The 21105-nt window shown below is 37.0% G+C and overlaps 1 protein-coding gene across 1 annotated transcript; it reads right to left on the bottom strand.

The window, feature by feature from the left end:
* Positions 1 to 305: 305 nt before the first annotated feature.
* LOC139968680 (bifunctional heparan sulfate N-deacetylase/N-sulfotransferase 4-like) lies at positions 306 to 19282 on the bottom strand. Its single transcript, XM_071972955.1, has 12 exons — positions 19113 to 19282; positions 17029 to 18167; positions 16326 to 16568; positions 15719 to 15904; positions 14347 to 14475; positions 12169 to 12351; positions 11695 to 11791; positions 10858 to 10981; positions 9955 to 10129; positions 8759 to 8926; positions 7826 to 7935; positions 306 to 6986 (listed from the first exon to the last, which is right to left on the bottom strand). Exons 2-12 carry the CDS (start codon positions 18073 to 18075, stop codon positions 6758 to 6760), a joined length of 2691 nt encoding a protein of 896 aa, XP_071829056.1. The 5' UTR covers positions 18076 to 18167; positions 19113 to 19282; the 3' UTR covers positions 306 to 6757.
* Between the last annotated feature and the right edge of the window lie 1823 nt (positions 19283 to 21105).

The following is a 21105-nucleotide window of genomic DNA, read 5'->3' as shown; positions in this document are numbered from 1 at the left end:
GGCGTTATTCAGATATTATGGAGTTATATACGGATTTAGTTTTCGATTCTTTTTGTGGGAGTGGGGTACGGGTGAATTATCAAGGGGAGTGGGAAGACAGTGATGACATTAAGGCCGATGGTTCCCCTGCCCCCTTTTCGAACAATTGTTCAAAACAACTCAAAGTCAAGTCAAGTTTAATTTTCTTTTCTAAAACAGATAAAACTTTTGACCACTAGAGGTCAAGTTGATTTTTTATTCTTTTAGCACATGTGGAAATTGATTAAATTGCCATTATATTAATAGAAAGTTCAAAATAAACTATATTCACTTTCTTTCTCTTCTTTATTTGTCACCAATCAGACGTACTGTAAAACTACAAAAGGAAAATGCTGCATAGCACGAAATATATATTCAATTGAGATATTACAGAAACAGAAAACTTAAACTGGGAAGCAAACTTAACATAAATTATAATTTATTAAAAGGACTAATAACACCCTTTGCTGTATAACCATACCATAAGCTACGCATAACAGCAATACATATATAGTTTCCCCGTCTACAGAAATCATAACATTAATTTCTTTGTGGCAGTCAAGGATTTAGTAGGGTAGGACCAGAAAAGGACCTCGACCCTACCCCCTACCATTCTGTGTCTTTCTTTACTCATGCACCCCACCTCCAAGTAGAAGACAAATCCATTGTGTAAAGTAGTACATAAAAGAGTGTGTTGTTTAGTTTTGAAACATTACTGACCATAACCAAAACCCATTACAAACAAATACCGACAATGCATGCTACTTTTCAACACCACTTTTACATTTGAAGACATTACCCTTGGAACATTAGAGTCTAGTATCTATCGCAGTGGATATACTTCCCTAGTCTAGCACACATGGCATTAAATCAGCCCCGTCATAGTATCACAAAAAATCAGCTCAAATAAGCAGGTTGTGATATTAAATCATTTTAAATATTTTTAGCATTACAAATTTGTCAAGGGACAGATGGTGTGGAATTTTATAGCTTGCTGTCTCTAATGTGTAGATTAAGCTACCATGTTACGCATTGGAAAGGTTCATTAGCATTTATAAAACAATGGTAATGCAGAGTATCATCAAATATGCATTAAAGAGGCATTCCAGGCGTTTTCAGTGAGTAGGTCGTAAAGCAGAATTATTAATAGGATATAAAGACGATCTGCAGCATAAAATTATCTGTTTTGCTGCAATAACATAGAATCGTCCTTTAAAAATTGATAATCCATTCATACAGATTATACAGAGCAGACACAGGTCCGGGAGGGGTGCACCCGGTCGGGGAGGGGTGTGCACCCTGTCCCGGGAGGGGGTGCACATCCCTTTTCAACCTCAGAATACAGCATTTGACGTCTTGAAATTTTAATTTTTTCTGACGGATGCTACACCTACATGGGAACCACCTTCAACGAACCGAAATCTAAAAATCCATCCTTTCCAAAATCCTGTGATCTGCCCCAGTAAAGCTAGCCTCTCTTTGAGAGGTTTAATACGTTCAAGTAGATATAGGTGGAAGATTTAAATAGAATGGTTGAAACTCCTTAATATGACCAAAAAAAGAACACCTCTAATTCAAGAAGCTGTCTTTCCAATTTTCAAGAGAAAAATATATCATCTGAACTGCTGTCTGAGGTCAATGAAACACATACACAGTCAGTCATGTTTTGTTTGCTTAACATTGCAACATAATTACCAATTGCCATCATCTTCATTAACAACAGCCACTGTCAAAGACACCCACCGGATTATAATGTCAGTCAATTATGTATCAAAAGGTAATAAATATGCCACAAAATGATGAGATTTTGACTGATTTTCATGAAGATGAATAGATTGTTACTATAGTAATATAATATCCCGTCCTCTTCTGCAGGAAACCATTGCAAAATGTAAACACGCTTAACCGCTATCAGTCACAATGTATGTTAATTATTGATAAACCATATTGTACCACAAGGTTCTAAATAATGCGATAAAATGATGCTGACAGTTTAACCGATTTCGTCCTCAAACATCGTCCTCGTCGACAAAAAAAGTAGAAAATAATATTGAAGGATATTAATTTTCTGGTTGTATATTACAAAGCTTGGTTAAATTGACACAAATTTAAAAACCAGTGGAAACTGGGTGTACTTTGAGCACAACACTCCCTTCACATGAACTTCACCCAATGGGGGAGGGGGGGGGAGGACAGGATGTTTGTATCAACCTTGTACTGTCATCTCATGCTTCAAAGCACTCGTACTGACAGTATGAGCACCATGGCTAACCCTGTTTCTATCAGAATCAAGATTCAGAATTGTTCATACGGTTCCTACGAAAGCTTTCAAATGTGACATGGAAGTGAAATATCAAAAGTATTGTAGAGAGTGGCACTAGTACCATAAAAATCATGCCAAATGATTTGCTACATGCAACGCACCCCGACAGAGACCAGTGCGTATGAGATTTAACCATTTCACTATTCAAGATATTCTTTTCAAAAAAGATGGCACTCCTATACACAGAGATGAGCCTGGGGTAAAAAAAAATCACGGAACTTTGCAAAATTGCGGTATAGGCTCCAGTTTGAGTATGCTACAGTGTGTTAGGATAATAGTTTTTGTCCCCGAGGTAGAAAAGAAATCACGGATATTCCGCGAATTCGCGGAAAAAGCTCATGCCTGTATACAACTAGGTATGAATTGAAATTTCCAGACAACTATAGCTCCAGATTTTTCTTGAAAGCATCACTTTTTTTCATATAAAGTTCCAACTAATTTGTAACCTTTACTGACCCTCTCTGCACCTCTGCTCATTAAATCGCTGATTTAATTCTTCTCATTAAAAAAAAAAAAAAAAATCAAGGATATTCATGACAATAAAAAAATACAAAGTTACAGTAATTTCTTAAATCATCACAAAAGCTGTTGGTTATTTGATAAAAAATATATTGATTAAAATATTCCTACCAGATTAATGATTGATCCATATTCACAGTAAGAGAGAATTTATTTTCAAGCCTTACCTACTCCTTAACTTACAGACTTCAAATTTGCATTTTCCAAGGTGTTGCTACACTCCTTGATCCGTATTATTAAATTTGAAAAGCATTTTCATCAGAGAAGCCAAATCACTACTGCTCCGAATTAACTCTCCCAAACTTGATTCAATGATATTTTACCATATTATTAGACCATAATGTAAATTAAATTGTTTTACCATAGAAGTAAACGAGAGAATGTTATTCACCACAACCAAAGCAACAGTTCTATTGGGCAACCCTTCTCCCCTCCCCACCCCCCCCCCCACTTCCCCCCAAAAAAGTGAAATGAAGAAAAAATAAGCTTGACAGATAAGTTTGGTACAGATCGTGATCAGCTTGGCTATAGAATATTGCAAAACTAAACCTATTTTCACTTTGCACAAATTCTACCTAAATTGTAGCCTATGAAAATTAACATTCTCTGGTATATTTCTATGGTTTTTTCCAAGAAATCAAATTTGCGCTGTAAGACGAGTACATAATTGTGTGAAGATCCTCATTTCAAAGTGTGAATGAAACTCCCAAGAGCAAATCATAAATTTGGAAAGCTTGTGAAGAAGGCTTATCACTTTACAGAAATGAAATTACAAATGACAACTGCATAGCCTATGGTTGTTACGAGTGACGAATTATAGGATTCCCGAAAGAGATCGAATCTAAAAACTAGGTGGAAGAAGGGTCAGTGCACCTAGATCTTTCTTTTTTTTGGCAAGCTCTTGATGAAGGAAGCAATAACTTGAAATTAATTCAGAGTTCAAACAAGCAGAGTGCAATTTGTCAGTTTAAGTATATAATAATCAAGAAGTCAGGAGTGACTTTTGGTATTGATCGAGCAAAATTAAGACTTTTTTTGTAAAATGGGGAATAAAGCTTTCATGACCGAAGTTAACATTTCTTTAATTAATATAATTTATATTAAAAATTTCTCTCCGATGGTTTATAGTATCAAATCCATGGTAACACCAAATTTTGTGTTCATCGTCTTAATACTATTATGACACTGTCAATAAGTTTAAAATCAAACATAATGAAATATTTATTCAGATTGTTCAGAAGTTGCTTGTTCTTTTAAGGTCATAAATCTCTAAAGGAGTCCATAAAGTTAATGAAAATGGAGCAGTTATCCATGTTAACCACTTTCACTGGAAAATAATTAGCCTCGTCCTGGAGCTCTGGTTGCTATGACAACATGGTGGAAACAAAGATTCTCTCATGAGACATGAATACCATGTAAAATAAATACTAGAAGAAGAACAATGATAATTATACAAAAATAATGGGTTACTATGGTTTTGAAACATTGCAAACATTTTTGAGACACTCCTAGGCCATTATTTTTTTCTGCCGAATAAACTACATGTCTGTTTACTACACTGCTTAGTGTTGTACTTGGTGCCAATGCTTCTATGTATTGCTTCTCTTGTATGAATGATAATTATCTTTATAGGTTATTATTCTAATCATGTTTTTGACAAGAACTACAATTTTGTCCCGAAACATGCATGCAAATGAACAGGAACAGACTGGGTCCTAAACCGGCCCGTGCATCTTACACTCAGTCTAGGTTGGCCCATTATTCATTCAATTGGCTGTAAATTGTTAACCAGGCTCCAGCCCATTTTTTGCCCAACGGGCCAGCCCACTGGGCATTGCCCAGATACCAAGTCCACCAGCCCAACGGGCATTGCCCAGATGCCAGTCCGCCCCTGCGATTGAGTCAAATCAACTGTGAAAGTTGTCTTGTTTAGTTTTGGAAAAACTTTCAAAATACCTTTCAGACAAATCACAATGACTTGTTTGAAACATTAACTATTTCTTGAGGCAGTAGGTGGTAATTCAACCAATATAAACATTTGTGTTCAAAGTCTATTACAAAACAGGAAACATTCATATTGCAAACACAACAAGACTTTTTTCATATTTTTGCGATGTTCGGATACAACGACAGAACTTGACAGATAATACTGCAATGGCACATACCTAATAGACATTTAACATGTCAACAGTAACCTCAGAGGATTTGCCAATAAAAAAATAATATTTAAAGTTTCCTCTTCAAATGTGATACCTAACATTGAAAGAAACCAAAGTTTGACAAATATTCTATCAAATAATTTTGGCAAACTATCTCGTATAATAAAAATGAAGTTAACAATGACAACTTATATTAAAAATCTGCAATTAAGAAATGGATCCAACTAAAGAAGCTAGGAAAGGGAGATATGATAGGAAGATGGGTGACACCATTTTTTGTTAGGGTAATATGTTACACTCATTATGTTCTTTTATCAAGCTCAGTTTATCAGATTGAACATTTAATCCTGTGGTCTTTTCATGCAAAGCCAAAATTGGTTGTATTTAGAACTAAAAGTAAAAAATTGATGAAGCCTTCTGAGTATTAAGAGGACTATTTTAAATTTTATTACCCCAACTAAGAATGGAACGACCACATTTTCAAATTTCACCTCCTAAAATGAGGATAACATTAGGAAGATGGTTGATACCATCTTACGTTAGGGTAATATTAACTTACATTCAGTGATACTTTGCTTTGATCAGGCTCTGTAGACTATAGAGTGGTTAATCATGTTTTTAATTAATGGAAAGCCAATGTTATATTTAAAACTTAGAACAACAAATGAGGATGCAGCATTTTAATTACTTTCAGAGGATAACTGGATATCAGTAATTGTAAATTATTATACCCCAAGGGGAGAATGGAATCACCACGTTGTCTGCAGTGTCTTCCAATCGGGAGGTCAAATTTAGTCGTTAATAATAACAAATTAGCACCCAACTAAATCTTTACTCAATAGATCATTCCCACCAACTTGTATTTATGAAATTTTTCAATGATTCCTTCAAACCAGTTATCATTTCACTTCCCCACTTCAATATTTTCACTAAAAGTATTTCAATTTAGAAACCAAAAAGTGACATGATTTTTTACTACCTTTGAAATTCTACAATATTCCACTCAAATTCCAAACTTATCTTGATATACCGAATACTCCTGAATGCTAAATTGATTCGTTTCTGATGTTATGCTAAATAAAATCAGTGAAATAGCAAACATCGATTGGAAATCGATTGCCTCTTTTACTATATTAATTTTAATCATTTTTAAATTTTCTTTTTATTATATCGTTATTATGATGACATGAATAGATAGGTCACCACACCTTGTTGAATTGTAGGTCTTGAAAAAATATCATCTAAATTTCTCAATGGCTTTATATGCTCAAACATTATTACAAATATAGTACTCTTATTACATTTCACAACTCTTTATAAACAAACTCAACGTTTCCATCCATAGTTTTGCATCAATATGCTTATTCTCTAATGCCAAGTACACGAAGTACCTTAAGAAGATTTCGATTAACTTTAACAAAATGCCATATCTTCCAGCTTACCTAGCTCACGAAGAGAACTTTCTAGTCATACTGGTACAGACAATTCTGAAGGAAGGGACCTCTAAGTTACTCTACAAGGACCTCTAAAGATACACTATAAGGCCTTCTACATTACTCTGACTGGATGTGACTATCGCCATTGACAACAACTGCCAATGTTTGGCATATCATCATACCTTAACCATAAACTGACCGATGGTCAGATCTGTCTTGTCTTCACAGTGGATACATCTGATAACCCAGCTTGCTTGCTTGCTTGCTTCCATCCATCCGTCCGTCCTCATATTATTTTTCTTTTATCCCTGAGGTGGTCTGGCGAGGTCCTTGACTAGCCAGTCCGGTACCGTTAGTCCGTAATTCTCTAGAAGACTGTGTAGTTGTAGGTTATGCTGTCTGTAGTATAGGTTCAGATATTCCACGGCTCTGGGTTCCATCGGAGGGTAGATTCGACCTTTGCTCTTGCCGAGACATTCGCTCTTTCCTTTACGCTTTATGATACAGAAGAAACCTTTACGACTGTCGTACCTAGAAATGTGAAACAAAGTTTTAATATAAAAATTTAAAAACAAATAAGCAGTTGAGGGATAAAACAAACTAGAAAAAAAATCATTCAAAATATTCACATGAACTCGAACCAGTAAAGGTTTTTGGAAGTCTAAGGAGAAAAGAAAACTGACAACAATTTACTGTCAAGTGCATCCTTCATTTACAAACCTAGATGACCACTTTGCGTAAAACATCCCCAGTAGTAACTCCACGTCCATTTTCAACTATAGTTGTAAAAGCTCTACCAACATACCAACAATCGATGTCTACCTATCTGTCTGTTGATCTGTGTATCTGTCAGTCTGTCTATCTGAATATGTGTCTGTCCATCTTTCTCAGTCAATCTATCTATAGATGTTTACCTGTCTCTCTATCTATCAATGTCTACCAATGTCCATCTGTCCGTTTGCAAATCTCTGCATCTGTCTATCTGCTTATGTGTTTTCTCCATCCGTCCATCTATCTCTGTCAATCTATGCATTGATGTCTACCTGTCTGTATGTCTACCTGTCTGTGTGTCTACCTGTCTGTATGCGTACCTGTCTGTATGTCTACCTGTCTGTGTGTCTACCTGTCTGTACGTCTACATGTCTGTACGTCTACCTGTCTGTACCCGTACCTGTCTGTACGCGTACCTGTCTGTATGCGTACCTGTCTGTACGTCTACCTGTCTGTATGTCTACCTGTCTGTATGTCTACCTGTCTGTATGTCTACCTGTCTGTATGTCTACCTGTCTGTTCTTCTACCTGTCTGTACGTCTACCTGTCTGTACGTCTACCTGTCTGTATGTCTACCTGTCTGTCTATCGATGACTCACCTGAGGAAGTGTTTATAGTCTAATCTTGGCTGGATGCCAATAAACCGTTGAACTTTGCTCATGACCGAGACTGGATCGTCTCTTAGTTGATTGCCATCAATAATAAGGATCTAGCGAGAAATATTAAACAAAATAAGAAATTAAAATATGAAAAATAATTTTATTTCTTGTAAAAGAAGAATGTTTCTTCATGGTGACTGCATGCAAGCATTCTAAAAAGAATATATGCCTTCAACAGAATTTTGAGTTGTAAACTGTGTTGAGAAGCATTTCATATGTTTTCTCAAAACAAGATTTCCTGACCAAGATCAGGGTTGAACTGGTTGAAGCAGCTAGTTGCATATTACAGTGACCTATCGCAGTTTTCACCGGAATAAATCAAGTAAATTAATTAACACAGCGCTCCAATGGAAGGCTAGAAACAGTGCAATTATGTGGTACTTTTAGCTGTACCAGTTTTAATGGGAATAAAGACGTCTGCCTTGGTTCAAAGTAGAGGAATTATTGGCTCTTTTGGGTCTTGCATTTTAAGTTTTTGACCGCCTTCCATACCTTCCTGGGCTGCATTGATTGTGGTGTTGGGCGATCCATACGTTTGGAGCACAGTACGGAAGAAAGCAAACGTGTGCAATGTACCAATGAGAGATCCCCATAACAGAGAATAGCTGTATAGTAACACTACAGTCAGAAGAGTGGCAAATATCTTTGTTGAGTTAAAAGTAATGAACATGGATAATTCAGCTATTAATATTTCATATTTCAACCTCTTTATGTTGGTATATCATTTCTAACCTCCCCATAACTGTAGATTATTTTACAATCCTTTTAGTTTTTTCAAAAGGCATAATCTTGGCGACCATATCATGTGGTCTCTGGTTCGTTTTCTCGTCTTTTGTGTGTCTGTTTGTTTGTCTCTTGTTGACTCTTATTTACCTGTTTTGGGAAGTATTTTAGCCATCTGTAAAGATGGGTCGCATATTTTCCTGGCTCCAGACATCTTTTTTGTAAGGACTTGACACTACGACCCGAGTCTGACCCGGCTGTGATGACCTCATAAAAGCTGTGGTTGAGAGCAGCTTTGTCCTCATGGACTTTCATATGCTGTTGGAAGAAATGTCGTTGAAAACGGTATCATTCACAACAGGGACACAACAGTGGCACAACAGTGACACAACAGGGATGCAACAGGGACACAACAGGGATGCAACAGTCACAAATCTGTAACAACAACCTCTTTCATTTGTCACTACAATTTCTTTATTAAAGAGTGAGAGAAAAAAACAAACTGCTTATCTACTGCAAAAAGCCTGTGCAGGTAAATATGTAAAAGTAAGGTTTTGATCCAAGCAGGATCTTCCTCAAAGGCAAACTGCAATGAAAACAAACTCAAGAGCACATTAAAGAGACACAGATGGAGAAATGAGCAAATTTAGACACAACAAAGAAGAGAAAACATTTGTGTAAGTTACATTTAGTACGAGATCCCATGTCATCACTCCGATACAGAGAAAATATCATAAACAACAGGTTTTAGGGTTTGAATATCCAATGGCAGTCTATTCTCTTTTGAGAAGGGGAGGGGGGATGGGTGCATCATTTATCACAGCCAATGTAAAACAAAAGATTGGTATTTTTCAATTTAATTCACAGGCCTCATTTCATTATAAAAAGTACACCGTCAACACATCTTTTTTTTTTCCAAAAGAGGTTTTACTACTTTAGTATCATAATGTTATGTCTTGTTGCAACATTTCCACCGCACAAGAGAAATCCGTAAATTACTTGTGTTATATAATTTATAATATTTTCAATTTATAATTTTTCGATTAATAATTCATATAATGTATCTTTAACTCTAATACTCTATCCAGCCAATGTTTGAAAGTTTTTATTAATTTTGAGAAAGATGATATTTTATATTTATTATTACTAACATCCATAACCTCAGAGACAATTTCAACCAGAATTTTGGGAAATGTCTGGCCGGAACTGGGAACTGTTTATCCTTCACTAAACACTGAACGAAGATATTGTCAATTCACTCAGCTTAGTTGTCCTGCAGTTTATTAATAATTTAGTATTAATACGATGGCATTGCTTTTATTTTTCAGTTCACATTTAAAACCTACCTGATACCAAGAATATGACCTGTTGGCTGGATTAGTCAGGATGGCAATTATCTTGGCTGTTGGTAACAAGGCGTGGACTCTGGTCGCCGCGTAAGGGCTGTCAAAATAGGTGGCGCTCTTCTCAAAGCGGTACTGATCACTGTTATTTTTACCGCCAGGAAAGTACTTCATATACCTATAATTAATTAATTAAAAATACATGAAAAACTGTACATTTTCGTAAGTCTTCAAAGTCTTTAAATAAGTTACCTAATAGCATTCTTGAAGCTGTGAACCATTCCAGAAATTCTCCAATTACTCCGTCACTAGACTCGCAAAAATACATATTTTTTATATATATATCATATATTTTAACGATATATAATTTTGAATAGAATTGATTGTAATTGTGCACAGTGGCGTAGGAAGGTACTTTTGAGTGGGGGGGCTGAAGACTGATGGCTGGCCTGGGGGAGTGGTCTAAGGGGAGAGGGTGTCCCCCTCCCCTTTGGAATTTTTTTTGCATTTCCAGGTGGCCTCAGATGCAATTTGGTGCAATATAGCACACTTCAACTCTCACTCCATTTTGTAAAGAATTTTGCATTTTCACCTGGCCTTAAATGCAATTTGGTGCTCCAAATGAGATTTTTTTTCTCATTTGGAAATGATAAAGGGGTTTTCTGACTTGCGGAGCGGGGGGGCGGAATGATACTTCCGCCCCCCCATGTTTTTGACTGGGGGGCTGGCGCCCCCCCAGCCCCCCCCGGTTCCTACGCCCTTGTTTATGCAGATCATTATTATATATCCAACGCCGAGAGAAACAGCACCTAAATGCCAAAAGCCTGGCGTAGCAAATAAAATATTACGAAGACCGTAAAAGGAAAATCCCTTCCATTTACAAAGAGATGACTTTGTCGTACTCACCAGTCGAGGCCATTGTTATAATTAGGTCCAGAAAAGAATTGCAATTCCTCAAAGGTCTTCTCACTAGGCAAGTTGCTTCGTATATATGGATGCAGAGAGAGAAATGAATACAGAGCTGTCGTACCTGAGATTAAGAAAAAGTTTAAGATATGAAAATGGATGAGAAGTGGTTTGTGGGGAGGCTCCAAAAATCACTTTCATTTATTTTACCCTCTTGCTATTTCCACAAAGGCTCTCATGTACTTTAAATACATTTTTCAAACATCTTGGGTATTGCACAGTGAAACATATATCACATGTAATCTCAACTCTGCATGTTGGTACATAAAGTAATTTTAAATACTCGTAGTAAATGAGACGCAACCCAAAATTGTGAAAATAAGTCTCAAAATTGATCTGACTTCAAATAATATCACATTGGTAATGAAAAACAAAGAAGTAATGAAGAAACAAATAAACTGCACTCTGAAGTGGTATCGGGTGAAACGTCCCCCCTCCCACCCCCCTCCCCTACCTCACGTGGTGGTCCCACGAGTAGGAATTCAAGAAAACACTGGTAGAAAAGTGGAAGTTAAGTGTACTGGTAACTTTCAACTTACCACCGTTTTGCACAAATAGGGTTTTTAAGAGAACCAAGTGGATGGCTCCTACCTATCGAGTTCCTAAGCCAAAGTTGGGTTTCAAAGGGGGAAAACAAAACTCAATGGGTGAACGGTGATATCTTAAAACAATTGTGTATCGTTATTGTCTCTGGGTTTACTTCGTTTCAATCCATTTAGACAAATGTCACAGTTATATTTAGGCCCATTAGTAACTGCTAATGCAACGCAAATTTACCTGTCTTTTGTGGACCGACAACAACTAGCTGTGGTAACTTGCTGCAGCTCTTCTTGGAAGACCAAATTTCAAGATGGCGACTATCTTCACAGGGATTCTAGTTAGAGACAAAAAATCATAAATTTTTATGACAAGTGTTTTGTTGATATTACAGTAAATATTAAAAAAAAGTAAAAAAGGAGTGAAATAGTAAACTCTATTTCTTCATAGGCATGATAATCTTTGGCAAAGAAAGGCTCAATGAATCTCTCTGCTGTTTTAACATCTCTGAGAATGGGAAAAAGTGAGAAAATTAAAATATATTTATAAGAGGAAGAGGGCATAACGTGGAATAATTTAGGCCTTTTCTTTATTCTGAGTCACGTTGTCTGATGTCAAAGACGTTTTACAACCGCGACCGTCCATTCTGGATTTGGAAAAAAGCTCATGACTTTAAAAGTTTACACCAACGTCAGTTTTAGTGTCCGCACTTACCCTCCACAGAGGATCTTTCTCTTTGGGGAAAATTTCAAAGTACTTCTTGGCTGTTTCCACCGGGGGTAGAGTTACAAGTTGGATATTTGTCCAGGCCTGAATGAAATGTATCAGCGCATCGAAGGTATAAAGACCAAGACGATCGCTACCATAGTTTGAGAGATGTGTCATAAAGATTGAAATCTGTGAAGTAAAATAATATAACAAAACACTAACTACAAGTACCGCACAAATGAAACACATCATCTGATCCAAAACTGTCGGACAGGACAAATATATAAAGGATATTTCCTTGTCGTACCTTGGACAAACAGTTTTTACTTTGTTGTTGTTTGGAATCGGCAAATCTGGTCGTCCAGCAAAATGGACAGTAGCGAGATAACAAAGAATGGCCACTACATAAAACTGTATGACTGATGGGTACGTTTGGTGAAGAACGCAGCACCTATCTTTGCACTTTTAAAGGAAGTGGATGAATTGTGCTGTTAACAACAACATATCAATAAATGTGGTACACTTATGTCGTGATGCATTAAAATATGTTGTGATGCATCACAATATGTGACAATGCATCACAATATGTGGCGATGCTTCACAACATGTTGTGATGCATCCAAAGTCTGAGAGAAGACAAATTAGGTACAAAATTATGAAACACCTGTTCGCAGCAAGTTGACTTTTGGTACAAACTGAACGGAATTCAAATTATTCAAATTTCAAAATACCATGGCATGTAAGAAAATTGTAATTAATCAGTTCACTAGGGATCTACGTAGATTATGTTACTCCAAAATAAATTTCACCCTGACAGTTCCCTCTGTCAGTAATCAGACAGTTGAATCCATAATATCCCTTTTAAAAGAAAATGTCTTTAATAGATCCCATGTTAGCCTGTTTCCTGAATCACTTCCTTTCCTACAGTAAACTTATCTGACATTTTTGACAAAATGGTCTAATAAAACTCTCTTAGTGAAGTGTAAGTTACAAGCCATTTGGATTTTCCCACGTACATATGTGTCTGTTTAGCGGCCTTTAATAACTGCCACATAGGCTGATACAGCATAGAAACTATGTTATAAAACCACAGAGTCTACCCCCAAAATGAAAAATGACCTTAAATAACTTCCTTTCTGGTTCCTTTCACAATGTGAATCAATTTCACCCTCTGTGCTTTCAAAACAAGTTGTCACTTCTTCCTTTGACAAGGTTAAATCAACAATCCTATACATGCCACATATATGCATTATCCAGAAACATTTGTTCTCAGTATGGGAATTTTTCCTGGCGACAAAATTAAGTACAAGCCTAAATGTGATACCCGTTTCCGCTAGAAGAACATTTGAGCGTTTACTCAAGAGACCCTATCAGGTAGAACAGTCATATTTTTTTGGTATTATTTTGTGAATGAATCTAGCAAACCACATTTTTAGTTGACCTATAATCCTCTTTAACCCAAACTGGTCGTTAAATTTGCATTTTGTTTTGAATAAGCTGTATGGCAGTACATTACTAATGCCCATTAAAGGAAGTCAAACACACCTGAACACATAAATCTGTTAATTTGTTTTTTCCCCCTTTTTGTGCATCTAAGAAGAACTGGCAGGGAAAATGAAAATAGGCCGAAAAACTGGTAAAGTCTGCATGATTACGTACAATATGAAATAAAAACAAGTCTGAACAAAAATTTAAAACCAAAGAATGATGAATGTACAATTATGTTTGAAATACAATATGGCCCTTATCATAGGCCATTTGTTATGACCAAATGTATCAATACTTCTGTTACGGAAACAGTTTAGAATTAAAGGCATTGAAGACTCTCCCCAAACCGCGTCCAGCCCTCTGTTAAAAGTTAACTTTCTGTTGCTTGCAAGTGAAGTTTTTTTCTTGTCGCTACAAAATGCAGACAGTAATGAAAAGTGATACCTTGTTATCTTTTATCTAGACCTGAGATGTCCAGCGATGCTATGTACACTGTGTTATGGGTATTGCATGTACTGACTGTATACTAGTGTCTAATTACTGACGGTAGCAAGCTGTGTGTGTATTTTCTGGGATCGATGGTGGTGTCTAACACTTGTTACACCTCATTCGAAACTAGGTCAGATTACCGGCATCAGACGTTTCTTTGTGCGCCAGTCTTCACTCCCTTTAAAGAAACTTATTATTTCTACTTACTGGAGTATTTATCACCGTTCTAAAGAGCTCCCCTCCGTTTATGCTCTTGTCTAAGCGAGACCTTCCACCTGGGTACTCACGGAAAAAATTAGTGTGTGTGAACAGACCGCACGTCTGTCTGGGAATGACCTGTTGATTGGATAATTTAAACAACAGTGAAGCTGTAGTATGGGGTTCAAACAATTTGCATGGCAAAGTGTACTGAATGGAGCTGTGCTAACAATACGTCTTACCATCACCTGAACATAATATTCACCACAAACTGCATTAGTTTGTCTCGTTATTATCTTTACAAACCTTTTAGCAGCTTGACAAAGCAGCTTTTGGTGTCGACTTTGATGTTGAATTTGATGGATCTTTAACATTACATGGACTCTTAAACTTCCATTGTAATGAAATGCATTAGCTCGACCTAGCCTATTGTTACTTCAAATATTGACAGAAACAGCCAAAAGAATGAGAAATTCGGATTTGTTCTTTGTTTTTTGTGATTAACATTGCATAGATCTACAAAAGGAGTCTAGGCAAAGTGTAATATCATTTCTGGAATGGGAAACAGAAGACTAACTACTCAGTATTGGTCCAAACACATGACTGGATCATTTCATTTGATTCATCGGACACCAATAATGACTTCAAAAGCAACTTAACTCATACTAAACTCAAAATAAAGCAATAACTGTTAGCAAACTGCTAATCCACTAAAGAGCCTGTGTAAGAGAATGTGGACATTTGTTTGTCCCTTGTAGTTTCTGTTACTTGTCATTCACTCACTCAGACTAAACAGCAAAGTATAAACATAAACATTTGGGTGCTTCAAGCACCTGTTTTACTTTTGATGGACACTTTCAGTGTCAAACTTTGCGGTTATACCCAAAACAGACATAGCAGCCGATCAAACTCAAACAACCTACTAGAATGTCTTTCCCAAAATTTACTTAAATTAAGAATATTTACTGATTTTATATGGTTTTACACATCTTTACTCATAAACAACAGATAACAAAACAGTGGGAATGTTCATGATTTGCCAACTTTACATAACTATTTGAGATTCAACATGCCTAGTCTAGCTACTCATTTCTATTATAAAGGAATTCTAGAATCCATAAAATAAAAAAAAATCACAAGATAAATGGATAAACAAGGAGCAGATGGGGATACCTAAGTGGAGCACAATTGTTATGGGGGGGGGGAGGGAGGTCAGTATTACTGCATAAAATATCATATCCAACTTTATCCTTAGTTATCCCCATCTGCTCCTTGCCAAACCCCTCCTCCGCCCCCCAACCCCCAACATCCCTGGAGGAGCAGTAGCAATGGTTACATCACTCCTACTGTATTCTAGTTATTTTTCTGTTGTGGTACGGACCATAATTCCTTTATGTATAAAGCCTCTTCTGTTACGAGATGGTCTAAGATGAGGGTACTCCTCCGTGCTGGTGGCCTCAATCTGCCAGACCGATTTCCAGGAGGAGTACAGTTCCTCTTGGACAGGGTACACTCCCGAGTGGTGAGGCGCAACTGCATAACCTTTATGGACAGGGATCCAATTATCCTGTAGTCAAGAGCGATGCAAATAATGTTACTTAATTTCTGTACTGTTTATTGAATTTTGCATTACTGCATAGCGAGGGGAAACCAAATGCTATGTACAGAAGCAAAAGTTGTACATGGCAATTTTTTGGCGTACAGAACCATTTGCATGTACATAATTTTAGTTATAATCACACTTTATGAACCATCAACATTGCTGTGCAAAATGTATCTGCTAAATTAATCTCTGTGTTAACATCAATAAATGAAATCTCAACAGTGGCAGGTCTTTATTTACCTTTTCACTAGTGTTAACAGGATAGTCAATCTAAAAATTGACTCTTGGCTGAAAAAAGAGGAAAATATGAATTTCATTAACTGTCTAAAATCACTTGTCCTAAGGAGTATCCTTTTAAATTTTCTTTTTACAAGGTTTGACTGACCTGTGCAAACTGTTTGTTTTTCTTCATGTCCTGAATCATTTTCGATGATGAATTGTATTTATGCGGCTGCATATGATTCCACATGTGCGGAAACCACCAGAATTTGTCTGCATGCTTCAGGAGCCTCTCGTCTCCGAGGTTTTCCTCGTCCGTACCACGTTGGAAAAATTTACCGGAGAAGCCAAGATTAAACCGAAAACCTGGCACGAGTTTGGCGAGTATGTCCTGTTCTACCAGCATCGCCTGTCGGAAAGAAGTTTGAAAAGAAATGGTAGATACAGTGCGATAGTCAGTAATGAGATGCACAGCAATATATATGTACAGTATGTGGTAACCTTTGATTCATATGTTTCAAATGATTCAAACTTAAAAGAAAACAATTCTCAACTTTTATTCTATAAGTATCTCCATCTCTGTTTCCTTTCTATACAGAAGTTATATATAACAATGTCATTATCAATTCTACTCTTGTATGCAGTAGTTAGGAAATATATGTTACTAGTCTTCAATACTGTGACTCTATGAGGATATAATCTGAATCTGAAACAAATGTAAATGTGAAAACAAACATAACAATAAATGCAAAATATACTGCAATATTACAAACAATTACGGATACCTTAATACTGACAAAACTGTTGTATCGCATCTCGATTACAGGTAGGTACAGTAGGCAAATAAACCAACAAGGAAGAGATCTCACCTCAACATCGATACGTTTCATTCTGATTCCTGCACTTCCGACAAAAATGTCGTCCACGTCCACTAATATATACCTCTTGAGATCGACGGACAGTCTTCCTCCACTGAGAAATCTTACAGAGTCCAAGAAAAGAATGTAATGCAACCACAGCGTGAAATCTGAACCAAAGAGGACTCGCTGAATACCGTCGTAGTGGCCGAGGTCATGAATCACCGTTGTGTGAAGTATCGGCTTGGAGTCAGGCACCAAGTTAAGCATATCCTGTGTTCGAGTCTTGGCCAGAGCTATCGACTGGTAGGTGGAGTGATTGCTACGAAAAACCGTCCAGTCTTCGCCGGGTAGTATCCCACTTAGCGTGCGTTTTGTTTTGGTTATATGAAATACAGGACTTTCCGAATTGAGTGATAAATCTTTCAGAGTCATCTTCTTGTCCATGACCAGAGGAAAATTTCCGACCTTCATTGAATATTCATTATCCAGAGACGGTCCGGTAAAAGCGACTATACCAACTTTATACCTTTGGCAATAACCGTCGATAAGCGAGCGATCGACTTCTCGTAAATTAATGTAAGTCAGTAAATTTTGGAAAATAATTATTGAATATAAACCCTCCCCTCCTTTAACTAGGAACGGTAATTCCTGAGTCTCAAATTTCACAGCCTTCACTTTGAATCTATTGGCATCTAAAGCTACTAAAATTTGGTTACCAAAGTCTTTTTGCTTTTCATCTCCATGCACAATAACCAGTGCTGCGGACTCCTCTGCGATAAGGTAAACGTCACCTTGGTCTTGCGAGGTCTGATGAGTATATCTGTTTTGACTAAAAGTTGTCTCCTTCGCAGAGGTATGCGCTTTAATGACTACACTGTCGTGTGAAGGGGATTTCTCGCCTTCTGTTGGCGATGATATTTGCTGCATTAATAACCACAGGCTGGACAAACTGACTACAACTGTAATGATCAGCCCTGTCCTAATCCTAGGAGGAGCTGTCACTCGAAAAAGCCTCATTGTATATGAATGACAGATTGGACTTATTCCCTTTGACATTTATATGGGTACCATGAAAGGTCAAAGTCTGTGTGAATAGGTCAACTATCCATCATGAAACAGCATTTCTAGAAAGGTGTCTTGTTTGGCCTCTGTTAAGTTAAAAAAAAAAACAATATTAAAAAAGGATTCCTGTAAGTAGTTTGGGAATTACATAGTAGCTAATGCAGAAGTGCATGTACATTTGAGATATCAACACTGTTTGAACTTGATTCCATAGATCTAAATAAGTAATCCCACAGTTACTCTTTATCTCCAAATTTGGAAGGACATTTAATGAAGTATTACAAAATGTGCTTACAAAACAAACAAACAAACATTTCTTATTTAAACATTTGTCTAACAGTAGGCCTTACACTGACTTTAGTATAATAGGGTTAGTCTACCAGTACCAATGTAGCACTACTTATATAACTCATGCATGAATAGCTGCAAAGTTCAAAGATATAATAAACGGTGATTTCACTGGTTGATCTGTAGAAAGTACATAGAACCATACAGTAATCAATGGAATTCTGTTATTCCATTTTTCACTCTTTGTTGAATTTTGGCACAGAATGTTTCTTCCAATTCCATTGTCAGCCTTCAAAGTGATCGGTAAATAACTCAACAATCTTTTCAAAATGACCTAGTCCTACAGTAAATTTAAGCTTTGGGACAGTTAATGAGATATTTTTACTTAAACATAGGGTTAATGTCTAATGCCAATATGGCTAGTCCAACTCCTACTAGGGAAAATTGAAATGCCATAATGCAGGAAATTTAAAACCTCTTTAGTAAATGTGATCTTTGTGTCACACATAATCCTAACTTTAGACAAAGGTCTAACTTTCAACTTTCTCTCATGCTAAAAGGCTAACTTTAACGTTATGCTTAAACTTATCCTAATCTAAGCTGTAACGTAGACTAGGCTTAGGCTAGTCCCAACTTACTTAGTTGCCAGCCTAGTACAACTAGTACTATGTAATAAAGTAAGGAAAAGGGGGCAAGACTTAGGCTAATAAACCTTTGCAGGAATAAAGCAGGGATGGTGTTACCATTTATAACAAAAAGGACTGTTCAGTGAGCAATCTTGACGCGTCTTGCCAGTGTGATTCCATGTAGGTAGATATTCAAGAGAGTTAAGACTGTCCCATCCTGACTCTTCAAATGTTATTGATCTTCACACGCACAACACATTGAGAACGTGTGAAATTCTTTATACATGTATAATGTGCTAAACAAATGATGTGATGGCTTCCTGATTTAAGTACATTGAGAGAAGATATTAGGACAACTCGTCCCTATTATTGAATCTTAACTTATTTGTTATTTTAATCAGTTTTCGCTCGTACGTTTATTTGATGTTATCCTAGTTACATCTTAAGTACAAGGGATCCATGCTGATATTTTCCTTTATAAAACTGAAAGACGGGTAACCCAAGTGAATAACTGTATAAAGGGAAAATACGATGGACGAGTTGTCCATATAACTACAAGATTGTTGACGTTTCAGGAACCATTGGTATTCAGTCATAGAAATTGAGTGTGAGCAGATTTTTTATTGTAATGCACACAAGCAACACTTTTGTAGACGGAGTATGTAAATAGATTTTGAGTCAAAAGAGGGTCACTAGTTGTGTTAGTTGTCGAGTATATTGTTCCTGAGAAAGGTATAAGATGGAGATGAATGAAACGTACATCCTACCACAAATTAATTGTTTTTCTGAAGATGAAGGTGGAGTGTTTTATTTTTAACAGCAGTTGCATAAAAAAGATTCGCGAGAACAATAACGAAACCGATACGAAAGCAGCTGAGACTAACTGCTAAGTACTTCATGATGACGTTTCGTAGACCGCGCCCACATTTCGTGTTGTCTCCAGAACACGTTTGGCTTGGTACTGACTGTTAGAAGGAAATTTCTACATACAAATTGATGTCATTATCAAACTTGCTCATTCTAGTAAGGACTGCATCAACCTCATTATAAAAAGAGCAGCGAACAACAACTTAGAGACCTAAAGATTTAGCCTTTTCGTCAAGCAGAAATTAAACCACAAACAAAAAAAACCGTTTCCTGTATTTCCTACCACAAAGCTAAGTTCTGAATCCAAGCTCACACGGTGACCGGACAACTCCCCCCTGGACGATTACCCCCTGGACAATTACCCCCCAGACAACTTCCCCGGGACAATTACCCCCCGGACAATTCCCACCCAGACAATTCCCACCCCGGACAGTTCCCACCCCAGACAATTCCCCCCCGGACAATTCCCATCACGGACGACTTCCCCCCGGACAATTACCCCCCGGTCAATAACCCTCCCGGACAATTTCCCCCCGGACTATCCTCCCCCCCCCCGGACAATTTCCCCCTGACAATAGCCCAAAGAAAATTGTCAATCGGGAGCACCCAATTGGGACGATTTTATAACGCTAAGTACCAATAAAAACTGTGCGTGTGAACGATATTATTTTATATTAGCATAACCAACAGGTCCAACTCACTTGAGAAAAAATATTCACGAAGTTAAAGATACGAACAACGCGTATCTTTGTGCGAGATTCTCGTGCATTAGTAATATATTTATTTATTTCCGCTTTCTGTGTGTAAACCATGTCTGCCCTGTAGAGACTGACTTTCGCTTATTTTTTTCAACATAAAGAAGTGAGATATGGGTTTACTTTGGTCTACTTACATAGAGATCTGAATAACCACTTTCGTCCTGTCACGCTACCAATGTAATAATTTTGCAATGTAGAAAACATACGAACACAGTTGAATTGAAAAGCTTAAATAGCAAAACGACTGTAGTTTAGGAGACAAAGTACCAAAACACTTTCTTGTTTCGCGTGCATTGTGTATACTATAGCTTAACTGACACAATGATAATATTTTGGGCGTCAATTTGGTAAATTTTTGGAAAAAAGAGATTTGGTGCGCTTCGCGCGCACAAGCTGCATCGATGCTGTGAGAATTAATTACTCCTTGCACATGCATGTTAGCTAGATAACTTTAACATTTTCTGCGCACTTCGCGCGCACTTTAG

This window comes from Apostichopus japonicus, chromosome 6 (assembly GCF_037975245.1).
Source record: "Apostichopus japonicus isolate 1M-3 chromosome 6, ASM3797524v1, whole genome shotgun sequence".
Classification (NCBI taxonomy): Eukaryota; Metazoa; Echinodermata; class Holothuroidea; order Aspidochirotida; family Stichopodidae; genus Apostichopus; species Apostichopus japonicus.
Note: the sequence above shows the minus strand (reverse complement) of the source record. Positions and strands in the feature narration are given on the sequence as shown.

What these genes read in the sequence shown, in the direction of transcription:
- LOC139968680 (XM_071972955.1), bottom strand. Translation starts at nt 18,075, where the DNA reads ATGTCAAAGGGAATAAGTCCAATCTGTCATTCATATACAATGAGGCTT. An exon ending in TTATACATAAAGGAATTATG is followed by an intron (nt 14,476 to 15,718) that starts GTCCGTACCACA and finishes TCCAATCAACAG; the next exon opens with GTCATTCCCAGACAGACGTG. An exon ending in AGAAAGATCCTCTGTGGAGG is followed by an intron (nt 11,792 to 12,168) that starts GTAAGTGCGGAC and finishes GTCTCTAACTAG; the next exon opens with AATCCCTGTGAAGATAGTCG.